General features: G+C 39.2%; 1 protein-coding gene across 1 annotated transcript in view; it reads right to left on the minus strand.

Moving 5' to 3' along the window:
* Positions 1–19,318, minus strand: part of PTPRE (protein tyrosine phosphatase receptor type E) — a 487,247-nt gene that overhangs the window by 107,179 nt on the left and 360,750 nt on the right. Inside the window, exon 7 of the mRNA XM_053692511.1 lies at positions 2,646–2,736. Within this exon, the coding sequence (XP_053548486.1) occupies positions 2,646–2,736 (91 nt within the window). The remainder of the gene's footprint in view (positions 1–2,645; positions 2,737–19,318) is intronic.

The raw sequence follows: 19,318 nt of genomic DNA on the forward strand, positions 1-19,318 counted from the left end.
CAACCTGCTAGTATTATATGTTAAGTTTCAATTGTTGCAGTTCAGTGCATGACTGTTAATATTTACCATCTATACAAAAACAAATGCATCGGAACAAAAGATATGAATGTCCTAAAGCACTAGTTTTCAAACCTGTCTTCGGGACTCCCTAACAGGACAGGTTTTCTGGATTACCTTGGGGAAAATAACCAGGTTTACTAATCAGCTGATTATTTCACCTGTGCTCCAGTTCAGATATCCTCAAAATCTGGCCTGTTAGGGATGCCTGAGGATAAGTTTGAAAACCAGTGCAAACCTGTGCCTTAAAGGAACAGTAAAAACATTAAGACTGTAATTTAACATGTTTAATCATACACAGCACAACAGCTAAGAAATATACTTTAATTATTTATTTTCCATGGCTCTGTCCACATACTAAATACATATATTCTAAAAATGCGGCCTTTTATTAGAGTTGTGCACCTTTGTCCTAGTTTTATAAACAATAGGGGGGAAGTTAGATGTGAGTTAAATTGAACCTTACTTTACCTCCTCATGTGTCCATTACACTTGGAGACTCTAGGCAAGATGTTTACTATTAAAAATAATGGGCTTCCTTCCTTTAGTTTTGGATCTGTCCAGGGGATTCTGGTATAAGCTGGCTATGTTAACATTTCTTGAGGCTATCATCATTTTCAGCAGGAAGTACACTGCCAGTATACATAAGCTCAATTTCCCATCACAATTTTCAGTATAAAAAGAATTGCAAAGTTGCACCTATAAACTCAACAGCTCTATGGTTAGCACATGCTAACTCTTGCTTTGTACAAGAAGTCCCTTTATGTTCTCACCTCTCTTACAACCCGTTTAGGCTACCAGCAATATAACAAGAGTATTGCAGTATGCAGCAATACCTTTTTTATTGGACTAACATTACATAGAAAAATGTTAGAAGTTTCCTTTCTTCCTCAGGTCTGAAGCAGTATTAATCAATAATAAAGAATTGTTAATTGAAGTCTTGAAAAGAAAGGGGGCTATGGAGACAGAAGGAGGGAGAGATCTGAGTGAGGACTGGAGTTGTAGGGTGTCTTAAAGGGACACTGAACCCACATTTTTTATTTTGTGATTCAGATAGAGCATGAAATTTTAAGCAACTTTCTAATTAACTCCTATTATCAAATGTTCTTTATTCTCTTGGTATCTTTATTTGAAATGCAAGAATGTAAGTTTACATGCCGACCCATTTTTGGTGAACAACCTAGGTTGTCCTTGCTAATTGGTGGATAAATTCATCCACCAATCAAAAACTGCTGTCCAGAGTTCTGATCCAAGAAAAAAGCTTAGATGCCTTCTTTTTCATATAAAGATAGCAAGAGAACGAAGAAAAATTGATAATAGGAGTAAATTAGAAAGTTGCTTAAAGGACCAGTCAACACAGTAGTTTTGCATAATCAACAAATGCAAGATAACAAGACAATGCAATAGCATGTAGTCTGAACTTCAAATGAGTAGTAGATTTTTTTTCTGACAATTTTAAAAGTTATGGCTTTTTCCACTCCCCCTGTACCATGTGACAGCCATCAGCCAATCACAAATGCATACACGTACCATGTGACAGCCATCAGCCATTCACAAATGCATACACACTTATTCTTGCACATGCTCAGTAGGAGCTGGTGACTTGAAAAGTTTAAATATAAAAAGACTGTGCACATTTTGTTAATGGAAGTAAATTGGAAAGTTGTTTAAAATGGCATATTCTATCTGAATAATGAAAGTTTAATTTTGATTGAGTGTCCCTTTAAAATTGCATGCTCTATTTGAATCCCGAAAGAACATTTTTGGGTTCAGTGTCCCTTTAAATAACAGGTCAGTCTGATGGTTAAAAAATGCAGGTGGGGTAGATTCTGGGTAATCTTAAAGGGACAGTATACACTCATTTTCATATAACTGCATGTAATATACACTACTATAAAGAATAAGATGCACAGATACTGATATAAAAATCCAGTATAAAACTGTTTAAAAACTTACTTAGAAGCTGTCAGTTTAGCTCTGTTGAAAAGGTAGATGGAAAGCCCACTGCAAGTGGCAAATAAGACACTCCCACCCTCCCCCTTCTTTTGCATATGAAAAGACCCTTTACACAAACAGGAGAAAGCTGGAGTAGGTAGCTGACGGTATTCTCATAAAACTTTGGGGCTTGGTTAGGAGTCTGAAAATCAGAGAAATGCTATTTAAAAATAAGCAAAACTATAAATTAAAAAAAAAATAAAAATAAATAACTTTATGGGCTATATATCATCTACAAAACATTTATGCAAAGAAAAAATTAGTGTATAATGTCCCTTTAAAACAGAGAATTGCATGCTGGGATATACTGTATGTACGTAACATTCACATAGCAGTCAATGATGCTAAAGTACATATGTGTATAAACCAATGACAGATGTTAGGTGACTTAATATATAAAGTTTTAATGATGTAACAAAAAGCTGGAATCTGCATTTAGACCTGTGTTTATTGTGTTGAAATATGTCACCATTTTCATTTCAAATGTTTACATTCCTGGATACTTTTAAAGTTCCCTTTTAGTATTTTTATACGGCTACTGCAAACTATAATCTACCAATAAAGACATTTATAATATGAAAAAGAAAACTTACATGCAAGAATGTTGGGATATCTATTTTTTTCTTTGTTTTCATCTTTATTCGCTGCCTCAAGTGATCCTTGTAAATTTCCAGACTGTAATGACTAAAAAAAAAAAAAAACACACACAAAAAGAATCTTAATATGATTGTGGGTACAAAAACAATGTTACTAGGGATGAGAATTTTTAGCCTTTATATCTTGATTAAAACATTTGTTCAGACTAGAAAAATCTGATTAATGCAAAGAAAACAGTTGTTTGATTTTGTTAAACCATGATGAAACATTCAGCAAGGTTACAGAATAGTTTGGAATTTAAACACCAGGCTGTGCTATTTCACAATTTAGAATTAATAGTAAAATAATAAAACTTTTACTTACAGATTTTAAAATACATAACACCCTACAGGGGATGAGTGAAATATAAAAACATACAATTAAAAACAAAGTAGCACTGTCGGAGTATCTGGATTTTAATACACAGAGGTATTTTGAAAAAATAGGACAATAATTATAAGGCTCCTCATATACACCATAAAGCAAATTCCAACACTGTCAGAAGCCCATTGTAGGTTGCCCTCCGAGTTGAAAAAGATCCCTGATAAACTACCAACTATGGTTAGATGATACCCAGCAAGGGTGGGTGCAGGGAGGAACTTATCAGACTATCTCTCGGTTGGCAATAGTCTGCAATTATTGTAAAAAAGGTCCGGGCTTGCAGTGACTAAGGAATGGCTGCATTCACCAAAATTACCTGTTTAATACTTACGAAGAGCGAACGCCTGTCTGTGAGTTATCTGGATACCATTGAACTTAATAAGTGTGCTCTTCGTAAGTATTAAACAGGTAATTTTGGTGAATTTAAAAAGTTAAGTTTTATTAGTTTGGCTCCCTATCTGTAGATTTATCTATGTATTTAAGTGTGTGCCAAATAGTGGTTTCTTTTTTTTCTTTTTCTTTGGATAAATATTGTATACTTACCACTAGGGCACCCCTCGCACTTTGTTACCTAAATAAAAGTGTATGGATTGTAGATGGAACTGATTTGGTGAAGAAAGCAGTTCTATACCTATCATATTTTATATTTACTGCTACCACATATGTCATGTGGCTCTTATTAAGTTATGTGCCAAGTAGAAAAGTAGGCAAAACGTTATGGCTGAAAATGAATGTATACCATAGAGCATATCATGTTTTAAGGACCTGTATAATAAAAAAGGATGATGAATGACACATCAAGCAATTATGATGCGTTTGAATTGATCTTGTATTTTTTTTTCTACATTTAAAAAGGGACACTAAAGTCAAAATTAAACTTTCACTATTTAGATAGAGCATTCAGTTTTAATAGATTTTCCACTTTAATTCCATTATTAAATTGTGTACAATCTTTCTTCTGTTAAGTGTGATCAGTCCACGGGTCATCATTACTTCTGGGATATTACTCCTCCCCAACAGGAAGTGCAAGAGGATTCACCCAGCAGAGCTGCATATAGCTCCTCCCCTCTACGTCACTCCCAGTCATTCTCTTGCACCCAACGACTAGATAGGATGTGTGAGAGGACTATGGTGATTATACTTAGTTTTATATCTTCAATCAAAAGTTTGTTATTTTAAAATAGCACCGGAGTGTGTTATTACCTCTCTGGCAGAGTTTGAAGAAGAATCTACCAGAGTTTTGCTATGATTTTAGCCGGAGTAGTTAAGATCATATTGCTGTTCTCGGCCATCTGAGGAGTGAGGTAAACTTCAGATCAGGGGACAGCGGGCAGATGAATCTGCATAGAGGTATGTAGCAGTTTTTATTTTCTGACAATGGAATTGATGAGAAAATCCTGCCATACCGATATAATGTCATGTATGTATACTTTACACTTCAGTATTCTGGGGAATGGTACTTCACTAGAATTACACTGTAAGAAATACATAAAGCTGTTTAATAACTAGAGATTATGTTTAACGTTTTTGCTGGAATGTAAAATCGTTTTCATTTGCTGAGGTACTGTGTGAATAAATGTTTGGGCACTATTTTTCCACTTGGCAGTTGCTTAATCTGTTTTTCTGACAGTTTCTGTTCTCCCTCACTGCTGTGTGTGAGGGGGAGGGGCCGTTTTTTGGCGCTTTTTCTATGCATCAAATATTTCAGTCAGCAACTCATTGTATTCCCTGCATGATCCGGTTCATCTCTACAGAGCTCAGGGGTCTTCAAAACTTATTTTGAGGGAGGTAATTTCTCTCAGCAGAGCTGTGAGAATTATAGTTTGACTGAGATAAAAAACGTTTATTCTGTAATTTGTTTCCTGCTTTCAGAATTTGTTATCTTTGCTAATGGGATTAAACCTTTGCTAAAGTTGTGTTGTTTACAAGGATTGAGGCTATAACTGTTTCAATTTATTAATTTTCAACTGTCATAGATCTTCTGTGCTTCTTAAAGGCACAGTACATTTTAATATTATTCTAATTGAATTGTATTTCCAAGTTGCAAGTTTATTTGCTAGTGTGTTAAACATGTCTGATTCAGAGGATGATACCTGTGTCATTTGTTGCAATGCCAAAGTGGAGCCCAATAGAAATTTATGTACTAACTGTATTGATGCTACTTTAAATAAAAGTCAATCTGTACAAATTGAACAAATTTCACCAAACAACGAAGGGAGAGTTATGCCGACTAACTCGCCTCACGTGTCAGTACCTACATCTCCCGCTCAGAGGGAGGTGCGTGATATTGTAGCGCCGAGTACATCTGGGCGGCCATTACAAATCACATTACAGGATATGGCTACTGTTATGACTGAGGTTTTGGCTAAATTACCAGAACTAAGAGGTAAGCGTGATCACTCTGGGGTGAGAACAGAGTGCGCTGATAATATTAGGGCCATGTCAGACACTGCGTCACAGGTGGCAGAACATGAGGACGGAGAACTTCATTCTGTGGGTGACGGTTCTGATCCAAACAGACTGGATTCAGATATTTCAAATTTTAAATTTAAACTGGAAAACCTCCGTGTATTACTAGGGGAGGTGTTAGCGGCTCTGAATGATTGTAACACAGTTGCAATACCAGAGAAAATGTGTAGGTTGGATAAATATTTTGCGGTACCGACGAGTACTGAGGTTTTTCCTATACCTAAGAGACTTACTGAAATTGTTACTTAAGGAGTGGGATAGACCCGGTGTGCCGTTCTCACCCCCTCCGATATTTAGAAAAATGTTTCCAATAGACGCCACCACAAGGGACTTATGGCAAACGGTCCCTAAGGTGGAGGGAGCAGTTTCTACCTTAGCTTAGCGTACCACTATCCCGGTGGAGGATAGCTGTGCTTTTTCAGATCCAATGGATAAAAAGTTAGAGGGTTACCTTAAGAAAATGTTTGTTCAACAAGGTTTTATATTGCAACCCCTTGCATGCATTGCGCCGATCACGGCTGCAGCGGCATTCTGGATTGAGTCTCTGGAAGAGAACATTGGTTCAGCTACTCTGGACGACATTACGGACAGGCTTAGAGTCCTTAAACTAGCTAATTCATTCATTTCGGAGGCCGTAGTACATCTTACTAAACTTACGGCGAAGAATTCAGGATTCGCCATTCAGGCACGCAGGGCGCTGTGGCTAAAATCCTGGTCAGCTGATGTTACTTCTAAGTCTAAATTGCTTAATATACCTTTCAAAGGGCAGACCTTATTCGGGCCCGGGTTGAAAGAGATTATCGCTGACATTACAGGAGGTAAAGGCCATGCCCTGCCTCAGGACAAAGCCAAAGCCAAGACTAGACAGTCTAATTTTCCTTCCTTTCGTAATTTCAAAGCAGGAGCTGCATCAACTTCCTCTGCACCAAAACAGGAAGGAGCTGTTGCTCACTACAGACAAGGCTGGAAACCTAACCAGTCCTGGAACAAGGGCAAGCAGACTAGGAAACCTGCTGCTGCCCCTAAAACAGCATGAATTGAGGGCCCCCGATCCGGGATTGGATCTAGTGGGGGGCAGACTTTCTCTCTTCGCCCAGGCTTGGGCAAGAGATGTTCAGGATCCCTGGGCGCTAGAGATAATATCTCAGGGATACCTTCTGGACTTCAAATACTCTCCTCCAAGAGAGAGATTTCATCTGTCAAGATTGTCAACAATCCAGACAAAGAAAGAGGCGTTTCTACGCTGCGTACAAGAGCTCTTGTTAATGGGAGTAATCCATCCAGTTCCACGATCGGAACAGGGACAGGGGTTTTACTCAAATCTGTTTGTGGTTCCCAAAAAAGAGGGAACTTTCAGACCAATCCTGGACTTAAAGATCCTAAACAAATTCCTAAGAGTTCCATCGTTCAAGATGGAGACTATTCGGACAATTTTACCTATGATCCAAGAGGGTCAATACATGACCACTGTAGATTTAAAAGATGCTTACCTTCACATACCGATTCACAAAGATCATTATCAGTACCTAAGGTTTGCCTTCCTAGACAGGCATTACCAGTTTGTGGCTCTTCCATTCGGATTGGCTACAGCTCCAAGAATCTTCACAAAGGTTCTGGGTGCTCTTCTGGCGGTACTAAGACCGCGGGGAATCTCGGTAGCTCCATACCTAGACGACATTCTGATACAAGCTTCAAGCTTTCAAACTGCCAAGTCTCATACAGAGTTAGTGCTGGCATTTCTAAGGTCACATGGATGGAAGGTGAACGAAAAGAAAAGTTCACTCGTTCCACTCACAAGAGTTCCCTTCCTGGGGACTCTTATAGATTCTGTAGAAATGAAGATTTACCTGACAGAGGACAGGCTAACAAGACTTCAAAGTGCTTGCCGCACCCTTCATTCCATTCAACACCCGTCAGTGGCTCAATGCATGGAGGTAATCGGCTTAATGGTAGCGGCAATGGACATAGTACCCTTTGCACGCTTACACCTCAGACCACTGCAACTGTGCATGCTAAGTCAGTGGAATGGGGATTACTCAGACTTATCCCCTTCTCTGAATCTGGATCAAGAGACCAGAAATTCTCTTCTATGGTGGCTTTCTCGGCCACATCTGTCCAGGGGGATGCCATTCAGCAGACCAGACTGGACAATTGTAACAACAGACGCCAGCCTTCTAGGTTGGGGTGCCGTCTGGAATTCTCTGAAGGCTCAGGGACAATGGAGTCAGGAGGAGAGTCTCCTGCCAATAAACATTCTGGAATTGAGAGCAGTTCTCAATGCCCTCCTGGCTTGGCCCCAGTTGACAACTCGGGGGTTCATCAGGTTTCAGTCGGACAACATCACGACTGTAGCTTACATCAACCATCAGGGAGGGACAAGAAGCTCCCTAGCTATGATGGAAGTATCAAAGATAATTTGCTGGGCAGAGTCTCACTCTTGCCACCTGTCAGCAATCCACATCCCGGGAGTGGAGAACTGGGAGGCGGATTTCTTAAGTCGTCAGACTTTTCATCCGGGGGAGTGGGAACTTCATCCGGAGGTCTTTGCCCAAATACTTCGACGTTGGGGCAAACCAGAGATAGATCTCATGGCGTCTCGACAGAACACCAAGCTTCCTCGTTACGGGTCCAGATCCAGGGATCCAGGAGCAGTCCTGATAGATGCTCTGACAGCACCTTGGGACTTCAGGATGGCTTACGTGTTTCCACCCTTCCCGTTGCTTCCTCGATTGATTGCCAGAATCAAACAAGAGAGAGCATCAGTGATTCTAATAGCACCTGCGTGGCCACGCAGGACTTGGTATGCAGACCTGGTGGACATGTCATCCTGTCCACCTTGGTCTCTACCTCTGAAACAGGACCTTCTGATACAGGGTCCCTTCAAACATCAAAATCTAACTTCTCTGAAGCTGACTGCTTGGAAATTGAACGCTTGATTTTATCAAGACGTGGATTTTCTGAGTCAGTTATTGATACCTTAATACAGGCTAGGAAACCTGTTACCAGAAAGATTTACCATAAGATATGGCGTAAATACCTATATTGGTGTGAATCCAAAGGTTACTCTTGGAGTAAGGTTAGGATTCCTAGGATATTGTCTTTTCTACAAGAAGGTTTAGAAAAGGGTTTATCTGCTAGTTCATTAAAGGGACAGATCTCAGCTCTGTCCATTCTGTTACACAAACGTCTGTCAGAAGTTCCTGACGTCCAGGCTTTTTGTCAGGCTTTGGCCAGAATTAAGCCTGTGTTTAAAACTGTTGCTCCACCATGGAGTTTAAACCTTGTTCTTAATGTTTTACAGGGCGTTCCGTTTGAACCCCTTCATTCCATTGATATAAAGTTGTTATCTTGGAAAGTTTTATTTTTAATGGCTATTTCCTCGGCTCGAAGAGTCTCTGAATTATCAGCCTTACATTGTGATTCTCCTTATTTGATTTTTCATTCGGATAAGGTAGTCCTGCGTACTAAACCTGGGTTCTTACCTAAGGTAGTTACTAACAGGAATATCAATCAAGAGATTGTTGTTCCTTCTTTATGCCCAAATCCTTCTTCAAAGAAGGAACGTCTACTGCACAACCTGGATGTAGTCCGTGCTCTAAAATTTTACTTACAGGCAACTAAGGAATTTCGACAAACGTCTTCTCTGTTTGTCATTTACTCTGGGCAGAGGAGAGGTCAAAAAGCTTCCGCTACCTCTCTTTCTTTTTGGCTTCGTAGCATAATTCGTTTAGCTTATGAGACTGCTGGACAGCAGCCTCCTGAAAGAATTACAGCTCATTCTACTAGAGCTGTGGCTTCCACTTGGGCCTTCAAGAATGAGGCCTCTGTTGAACAGATTTGCAAGGCTGCAACTTGGTCTTCGCTTCATACTTTTTCCAAATTTTACAAATTTGACACTTTTGCTTCATCGGAGGCTATTTTTGGGAGAAAGGTTCTTCAGGCAGTGGTTCCTTCTGTATAAAGAGCCTGCCTATCCCTCCCGTCATCCGTGTACTTTTGCTTTGGTATTGGTATCCCAGAAGTAATGATGACCCGTGGACTGATCACACTTAACAGAAGAAAACATAATTTATGCTTACCTGATAAATTCCTTTCTTCTGTAGTGTGATCAGTCCACGGCCCGCCCTGTTTTTAAGGCAGGTAAATATTTTTTAATTTATACTCCAGTCACCACTTCACCCTTGGCTTTTCCTTTCTCGTTGGTCCTTGGTCGAATGACTGGGAGTGACGTAGAGGGGAGGAGCTATATGCAGCTCTGCTGGGTGAATCCTCTTGCACTTCCTGTTGGGGAGGAGTAATATCCCAGAAGTAATGATGACCCGTGGACTGATCACACTACAGAAGAAAGGAATTTATCAGGTAAGCATAAATTATGTTTTTTTTTATGCACACTTTCAGGCACCAGCTTCTACTTAGCATGTGCAGGAGTTCACAGTCTGTTATTGGCTGATAGCTGTCACATGGGGTGGCAAACTGAATTGAATTTGATATTTGTAAAGGGACAGTAAAGTCAAAATTAAACTTTCATGATTCAGATAGGGTATGCAATTTTAATTTGCATAGGAGCTCGGTCTCCATTCTATGCTTCCGTGTTATTGCGGTTTTTGGCTGTGTCTTATTTATTACTTCTCATGTATTGTTTTAGTCCTAAGCCTGGCCTGTCTGTGGTGTTTGGCGCAGAAGACTTTTTGGAAGAATGTTCATGTTTGGCAGTGTTGGACGATCACAGCATCTAAAGCACACACACTGAGCGGCTTACGTCATCCCCACTCTCCGCTGTGCCGACTGCTACATTGTATCATTAGGGTAAGAGTGTGCGCACCGCTTCCTTGTTTGCAATTTTAAACAACTTTCCAATTTACTTTTATTATCACATTTGCTTTTTTTTCTTGGTATCTTTTTTGAAACCTAGGTGGGCTCAAACTGATTTCTTACCCGTTGAAGGTCGTCTCTTATTTCAGTGCATTTTGAAAGTTTTTTTTACAGTTAGGCACTGCTAGTTCATGTGTACCATATAGATAACATTGTGTTCACTCCCGTGGAGTTATTTATGAGTCAGCACTGTTTGGCTTAAATGCAAGTCTCTCAAAAGAACTGCGATAAGGGGTCAGTCTGCAGAGGCTTAGATACAAGGTAATCACAGAGGTAAAAAGTGTATTTATATAACAGTGTTGGTTATGCAAAACTGGGGAATGGGTAATAAAGGGGTTAATTATCTTTTTAAAGGGACAAAAAACTAATTTATTTTATGATTCAGATAGAGGGGCCCATTTATCAAGCTCCAGATGGAGCTTGAGGGCCCGTGTTTCAGGCGATCCTGTAGGCTCGCCAGAAACACCAATTATGAAGCTGCTCCATAACCTGTCCGCCTGCTCTGAGCAGGCGGACAGACATCGCCGCAATTCAACCCGATCGAGTACGATCGGGTTGATCGACACCCCCCCTGCTGGCCGCGAATCTGCAGGAGGCGGCGTTGCACCAGCAGCTCACAAGAGCTGCTGGTGCAATGCTGAATACGGAGAGCGTATTGCTCTCCGCATTCAGCGAGGTCTGTCGGACCTGATCCACACTGTTGGATCAGGTCCGACAGACCTTTGTTAAATAGGCCCCAGAGAATACAATTTAAAAGAACTTTCCAATTTACTTCTATTATCTAATTTGATTAATTTTCTTGACATTCTTTGTTGAAAAACATATCAAAATAAGCTCAGGAGCTGATGATTGGTGGCTGCACATAGATGTTTTGTGTCATTGGCTCACTCATGTGAATAGCTACTGCTTCAACAAATAATATCAAAAGAATGAAGCATATTAGATAATAGAAGCAAACTGGAATGTTGTTTAAAATTGTATTCACTATCTGAATCATGAAAGTAAAATTTGGGTTTCATTACCATTTAAACAATAAAAAAATTAAAGCAGAAAGTGCATTCTCTTTTTACTATGCACTTGTTGATGATATAATTCTAGGGACAGTCAACACCAGAATTTTTGTTGTTTTAAAAGATAGATAATCTCTTTATTACCCATTCCCCAGTTTTGCACAACCAACACTGTTATATTATTACACTTTTTACCTCTGTGATTAACTTGTATCTACAGTAAGCATCTTCTGACAGCCCCCTGATCACATGACATTTTATTTATTATCTATTGACTTTCATTTTAGCCAATTGGTACAGCGTCTGCCACAAGCCACGGGCGTGATCACAATGTTATCTATACGGCTCACATGAACTAGCTCTCATGTGTATATAAACGAGATAAAAGTACCTCTCAATACCAAGGGAGTCCTTGTTTAGAGAGTTTAAGCAGATAACTATCTTAGCCTGTGTTGTGCAAAAGTCAAAAGTGTTAGGGGCCCATTTATCAAGCTTCGTATGGAGCTTGAGGGCCCGTGTTTCTGGTGAGCCTTCAGACTCGCCAGAAACAGCAGTTATGAAGCAGCGCTCTAAAGACCGCTGCTCCATAACCTGTCTGCCTGCTCTGAGCAGGCGGACAGACATCGCTGCAATTCAACCCGATCGAGTATGATTGGGTTGATTGGCACCTCCCTGCTGGCGGCCGATTGTCCGCGAATCTGCAGGGGGCGGCGTTGCACCAGCAGCTCACAAGAACTGCTGGTGAAATGCTGAATACGGAGAGCGTATTGCTCTCTGCATTCAGCGAGGTCTGGCGGATCAGGTCCTCCAGACCTTTGATAAATATCCCCCTTAGTCTCTAATTGTGAGGCTAGATCCCAATATTCAAATTGGTCAATATTAGTACTTATCGTATCCCTTTTAAACTGAGTGCTGGTAATTCGCAGCGGTTGCAATAGTGTCAGCCGTTTTCTCCCCTCTATGTCCGTATGGTATGTATGGTGTGCTATTCAGTGGACAACTTCTGTTGGTGATTCCAGTCAGACGAGGAAGCCCTCCGGTCTCATCGACAGGGAATATCCAAGGTGTGCAGTCACGGTCCATCTTCCCGGTGAACAATCCACCTTTCTAGTTGGTTATGTGACCTCGCTGACGTCAGAGTGTACGCGCCTAGATGCCGGATCTTGGGGTAGGCAGTGATGAGGAGTATAGTACACCAATCAGCTGTTAGCAGGATTTAAGGCTTCACTAAGCAAATTAGCAGAATTCCCAACCGTTCAATCTGGAAACACATCCAAGAGGACAACAGAGCAATACCGGAGCCAAGAAGCTTGAATAAGAGTGGTTTATTCAGCAAAGTTACACAGGTGTAAGAAGGGCAATCAAAAACACCTGATGCGTTATGTGCATGTGCACATGCTCTTCATCAGATGAAGCACATGTGCGCATGCGGGAAACATGTCAGGTGTTTTGATTGCCTTCCTTACACCTGTGTAACTTTGCTGAATAAACCACTCTTATTCAAGGCTCCGGTATTGCTCTCTTGTCCTCTTGGATGTGTTTCCGTAATGTTTTTAATGGCCTTGACTTAATTCTGAGTGCCAAATAAATTCTGTTTTTATTGCCTTTTGATCAATTACAGCTGAATTTATTTGTACGTGAATATAGAATAACGAATGAAAAAAAACACTGATAATGGATTAAACGAAAAAAGTAAACAGTTTGATCTAGCCATAAAGATTTTTAAACAGAGACCTTAAAGGGACATAAAACCCCAATTTTAATGATTCAGACATAACATACAATTTTAAACAATTTTCCAATTTACTTCTATTATCACATTTTCTTTGTTTTCCTGTTATCCTTTGTTGAAAAGCAGGAGTGTGCATGTATCTGCAGCACTATATGACAGCAGTTCTGCAACAATGTTATACAACACCAAGAGCACCAGATGGCAGCACTATTTCCTGTCATGTAGTGCTTCAGGCATGTGCACGCTACCTACCTAGGTATCTCTTCAACAAAGAACAAGTATAAGCAAATTTGAAAATAGAAGTAAATTGGAAACTTTTTTAAAATTGTATTCTCTATCTGAACAATGAAAGAAAAAAGTTTTGGTTTCATGTCCCTTTAAAGGGACAGTTTACCCAAAAACTTTCTCTCCTTTAATTTGTTCCCAGTGATCAATTTCCCATGCTGGAGTGTGTTAAATTGTTAACAAATAGCTCCTTAGCTTTTATATTGGCATTTGAAATAGCTGATTTAGCCTGTAGTAGCCCTACCTATACTGAAAGTTTCTATACCTAGGTACATGCTATTGAGTACCTAATGTAGACACAGCCAGCAGAAGAAATTACACTCACAGTGGGAGGTGGAAGTGATAAAGCTCTAAATTATTTATTTTCAATTGTTCATCTAAATATTGTACAGAGATAATAAAGGGAAGCGTTTAAATGATAAGATAACAAGATTTGATCTGTCAGCAAGGTAAACCTATTTTGATGGGCTGTGGTTTCAAAGAGCTATTTCTTCTGCAAAAAGAAGCATAAATTAGCAATATCTCTTACAGTTTATATGCTGCAGCTGCTATAACAAATCATAGGAAACACATTAAGGGAAAAGCAATTTTACAGTGAACTGTCCCTTTAAACATGTGTTAGATTTTTTACCTACCCATGCCAATTACTCTGAAATGAATATACATACAGAGCTCTATCATACAGCAAGCTCTAATGTACTATGCAAATATGATAACTTCCCTTATTTTCAACAATGTTCTCCTGTGCGCTAGGATTAATTAGGTCTATATTACAAACACTTTTGGTTCCATTTTAAACAAATAATCTATTCTGTTAAAATGCATCCTGACAATAAATAATCACTTTTTCAAATTTATATTTAAAGGGACAGTCTACACAAGAATTTTTATTGTTTTAAAAGATATATAATTCCTTTATTACCAATTTCCTAGTTTTCCATAACCAACACTGTTATATTAATATACTTTTACCTCTGTGATTACCTTATATCTAAGCCTCAGCAGACTGCCCCCTTATTTCACTTCTTTTGATAGACTTGCATTTTAGCCAATCAGTGCTGGCTCCTAGGTAACTTCACGTGCATGAGCTCAATGTTATCAATATAACACACATTAACTAATGCCCTCTAGTGGTGAAAAACTGTCAAAATGCATTTAGATAAGAGGCGGCCTTCAAGGTCTAAGAATTAGCATATGAGCCTACCTAGGACCAAGCGAACAAAGCATGATTGGTGATAAAAGTAAATTGGAAAGTTGTTTAAAATGACATGTCCTATCTGAATCATGAACATTTACTTTGGATTAGACTGTCCCTTTAAAGGCAGCCAAAGTCCTTTTGTGGTTTAAATGGACAATCATTTTACTGTCTGCATATAAAGATAGTAGTCACCACATTTTAGTATTTAATAAAAAGTCAAATTCTAAACAAAAACAAATTCACTACTGATTGTTAGACTAGAGTACCTCCAATATACAGAAAAACAAGGATATCATTTGATAACAAGAAGGATCTTGTACTACAAAATGTACCATATTGAGTGCTAACAAATTTTTATACAATAGTATATATATATATATATATATACTATAGGGTCTATTAATTATTTTTGTGTATATTTAGCAGTGACGTGCAGTGACGTCAGAGGCTGGTGAGGCAGTGGCTTCGATACGCCTTCATTCCTTAGATTTCCATTGTTGAAGAAATAGCAATGCACATGGGTGAGCCAATCACATAAGGTATCTATGTGCAGCCACCAATCAGCAGCTACTGAGCATATTTAGATATGATTTTCAACAAAGGATATCAAAAGAATGAAGACAATTAGATATTAGATGTAAATTGGAAAGTTATTTAAATTGCATGTTCTTTCTAAATCATGAAAGAAAACATATGGGTTACATGTCCCTTTAAATGGTGTCTTGGAAAACTGGTCAACTTAGTAAACATCTGATTTTAGTCTAAAGGATTGTAACAGAAACACTTACCAGATAACAAAATGCTTGCTCTGATTATGAGATCTAGAAATCCATGCCCATTAAAATATGTTTAAAACATACTTTTTACTTTAATGCTGCAAATTATGCTTATAGATTCTTTCATTATTCAGTAAATATAAAAATGTCTTGATCCAGTGGCGGCTGGTGAAATTTAAAGATGGTGGGGCGCTTGACCCCACCCCTTTAAATAAAGCCACACCATCAGATGGAACTACCAATTAATTAATTAAATAAATAAAAGGTAGACAGAAACACATACACAGAGGGTTAGAGAGAGAAAGAGAGAGAAAGAGAAAGACACACACAGAGGGTTAGAGAGAGAGAGAGAGAGACATGCAGAGGGTTAGAGAGAGACAAAGAGAGAGAAAGAGAGACACACAGAGGGTTAGAGAGAGAGAGACACACACAGAGGGTTAGAGAGAGAGAGAGAGAGATAAAGAGAGAGAGACACACACAGAGGATTAGAGGGAGAAAGAGAGAGAGACACACAGAGGGTTAGAGAGAGAGAGAAAAAGAGAGAGAGAGACACACACACAGAGGGTTAGAGAGAGAGAGAGAGAGAGAAAGAGAGAGAGACACACACAGAGGGTTAAAGAGAGAGAGAGAGAGACACACAATCACACACAGAGGGTTAGAGAAAGAGAGAGAGACACAATCAAACACAGAGGGTTAGAGAGACACATAAGGGATGAGAGAGTCAGAGGGGGAGGAAGAGAGACAGAGAGATCATGGGGAGAACAACACATAAGGAGAGAGATGGATAGATAGATAGATATAGATAGAGAGAGAGAGAGAGAGAGAGAGACACAAGGGGGGAGGGAGAGAGACCACTGCATTTTTAAGTAATAAAACAGCAGAGCTACAGAGAGTTCAGAAAGTGAAGGCAAGCTGTTAAGTTAGTGGGTGTAAAGGTTGAGGAAACAAAATACAAAAACGACCCTGCTGTAAAAAAACACTAAACCACATTCATTAAATTATAATTTTCACTAACAGAATCCCTTTCAGTGAAATCTAAGGTTGTAGAACTTACTTCAAAGATGTGTTTTAAACACTGCTTATTGACTGAATCTCTTCCTGCTCTGCCTCTGTCTGTATTAAGGAAGTGACAGTGGCACATTCCACTGCACTTAGAGGGGAAATACAGAACTCTCTTTTTCACTTTAGCAAAAGCTGGCAGCTTCACAGCACAGCAACAAAATAAATGAAAGTAGTTTTTTTCCGTTTTTGTTTTGTTTTATATGATTTAACATCCAGCCCCAACCCTAAGTTCCACTTACTAATGCCTCTCACTAGATTGGTTCAGCCCAAATAGGACTGCCTCAAATAAGCAGTTAATGGGCCATCCAATGATCTTAACCACTGTCATCCAGTAGATGGCGCAGCATGTTGTGTAATGGTGGGCAGACCTGCTTGTGCCTCTCCATTGCACAACAACATGTATCTGTGAAGAAAAAAAATGCTGGGGAAATTTTTTTTAATTTTTTTATTTTATTTTTTTAAAGCCCATAAAAAAATATATATTTTTGCCCATATGAGAGGTGAAGCACTGCCTCACCTGCCTCTAGTGACTGCACATAACTGATATTTAGATATTTCCTATTCTAACATGGCCAATCATTAGTAAAATGCAAAAAATCCATTTGATATAGGAATAAAACACAATTTTTCGTTTCCCAGTATTCGGCGAACACAACCTTTTATTTTGAGATTAATCCATGGTTAAAATATTAATTAAAACATTGCTTTTTTCATCCAATTTCACAGCAAATTTCCCCCTAAAGGGATACGAAATTCCAAAATTTTCTTTTATGCTTCAGACAGAGCAAACTATTTTAAAAATCTTTCCAATTTACTTCTATCTGTTCCAATTGTATTCTTGGTTCAGCAGATACTTAGGTATGTGTCGGGAGCACTACATGGTAGGAAATGGTGCTGCCACCTAGCGCTTTCGCAAATGGATAACATTCGTGCAAAACCTGTGTCATATAGTGCCCCAGAGACGTGCATGCTCCTGAGCTTACGTCCCTGCATTTCAACAAAAGATAACACAAGAACAAAAAAATGGTAATAGAAGTAAATTAGAAAATTTGTTTAAAATTGTACCCTATGAAGCCTATTTATTAAAGGTCTGTCGGACCTGATCCGACAGTGAGGATCAGGTCCGACAGACCTCGCTGAATGCGGCATTGCACCAGCAGCTCTTGTGAGCTGCTGGTGAAATGCCGCCCCCTGCAGATTCGCAGCCAATCGGCCGGGTGTCAATCAACCCAATCGTACTCGATCGGGTTGAATTGTGGCGATCGCTGTCCGTCTCCTCAGAGCAGGCGGACAGGTTATGGAGCAGCGGTCTTTAGACCGCTGCACCATAACTTGTGTTTCTAGCGAGTCTGAAGGCTCGCCAGAAACACGGGGCGTCACGCTCCATAAGGAGCTTGATAGATAGGCCCCTAAATCTGAATTATGAAAGAAATAATATAAGTGTCAAGTCCCTTTAAGAGGCAGCTGATTTATCTATTTAACTGTTTAACTGTTTATTTAGTATTATCACTTAAAAAGAGGATAAAAAGTAGTTGGGATTTTATTATCACTCATCAACATGATCAAGATTATTTTCATTCTACTGTTCTAGGTTGTGGTTAGGGATATACATTGTTTGGTGTGCAGATTAGCTGCAGTAAGGGTTTATCACAATAGGGATTAGCTGCATGTAGGTGACATTGCAGTGGCGGGTTAGCTCTATGAAGACAATCATTGTTTTTTTATCGTCTCCTTTTTCTTTTAGGCTGCCTTGTGGCTGATGCAAGGAGTTTAAACCAGGTCATGGAAGCCCCAGAAAAAGGGGGCTTAGCCAATAGTTGCACACAGTATTTAATATCACTGTGTGCTTGCTAAAGAGTGCTAGGTTTTCTGTGTGTTGGAACCCTGACGTGGTCCTTGGCTTAAACCATTTGGCGTCATATGCAACTTACTCTCCCATTTTTTGCTTTTACATATTACTGTGTGCTTACTAGAGACTGCCAGGTTTTCTGTGTGTTGTGTGTGTGTGTGTGTATATATATATATATATATATATATATATATATATACATATTCAATAAAGGAAGAAAACAAGATAGAAAACAAGATGAGAAATACCAGAATGCCCTATGCCAGCACAATCCATCAATAAAGTAGAAAAATAAGACTAACAGGTCTGTATCGGGTATCTATTGGTCTGGAGAGAACAAGCCCCTCTCCCACAAATACTTAATGATCATATACAAAATAATTCATGTGTTTATTAGATAAATAATTCATGCATATGCTATAAAAACTGTTAATAAATATGCCTATATACAATATAGTACCTGTGGGGTACTATATTGTATAAAGTAACATTCTCATGAAAGTTACACTTGAAGAAGCCACATAGAGTTCGCCCGGCGAAACACGTGTTGCATTGTTTGACTGTTTTGTCACCTCGGCTAGGTCGGCCGAGTGTTCTGACCACCAACTGCTATTTGGGAGACCCTCATCCATACTCTCCAAGCCGTGAGTATCAGTAGGAGCAAGAAATTTGTCTCAGAAGCTTAAAGGGACAGTCTAGTCAAAATTAAGCTTTCATTATTCAGATAAGACTTGTAATTTTAATCAACTTTCCAATTTACTTTTATCATCAAATTTGCTTTTTTTCTCTTGGTATTCTTAGTTGAAACTAAACCTAGATAGACTCATATGCTAATTTCTAAGCCCTTGAGGGCTGCCTCTTATCACATGCTTTTTAAATTGCTTTTCAACACAAAGAGACTGAAAGAACACTGTGTTCAGGAACAGAAAGTTACTTAAGATTTAGCACAAGGCAATACTAAATGCAAGTCAATAGATAATAAACAGTCACAATCAT

The sequence above is a fragment of the Bombina bombina genome, chromosome 9, assembly GCF_027579735.1.
Source record: "Bombina bombina isolate aBomBom1 chromosome 9, aBomBom1.pri, whole genome shotgun sequence".
Classification (NCBI taxonomy): Eukaryota; Metazoa; Chordata; class Amphibia; order Anura; family Bombinatoridae; genus Bombina; species Bombina bombina.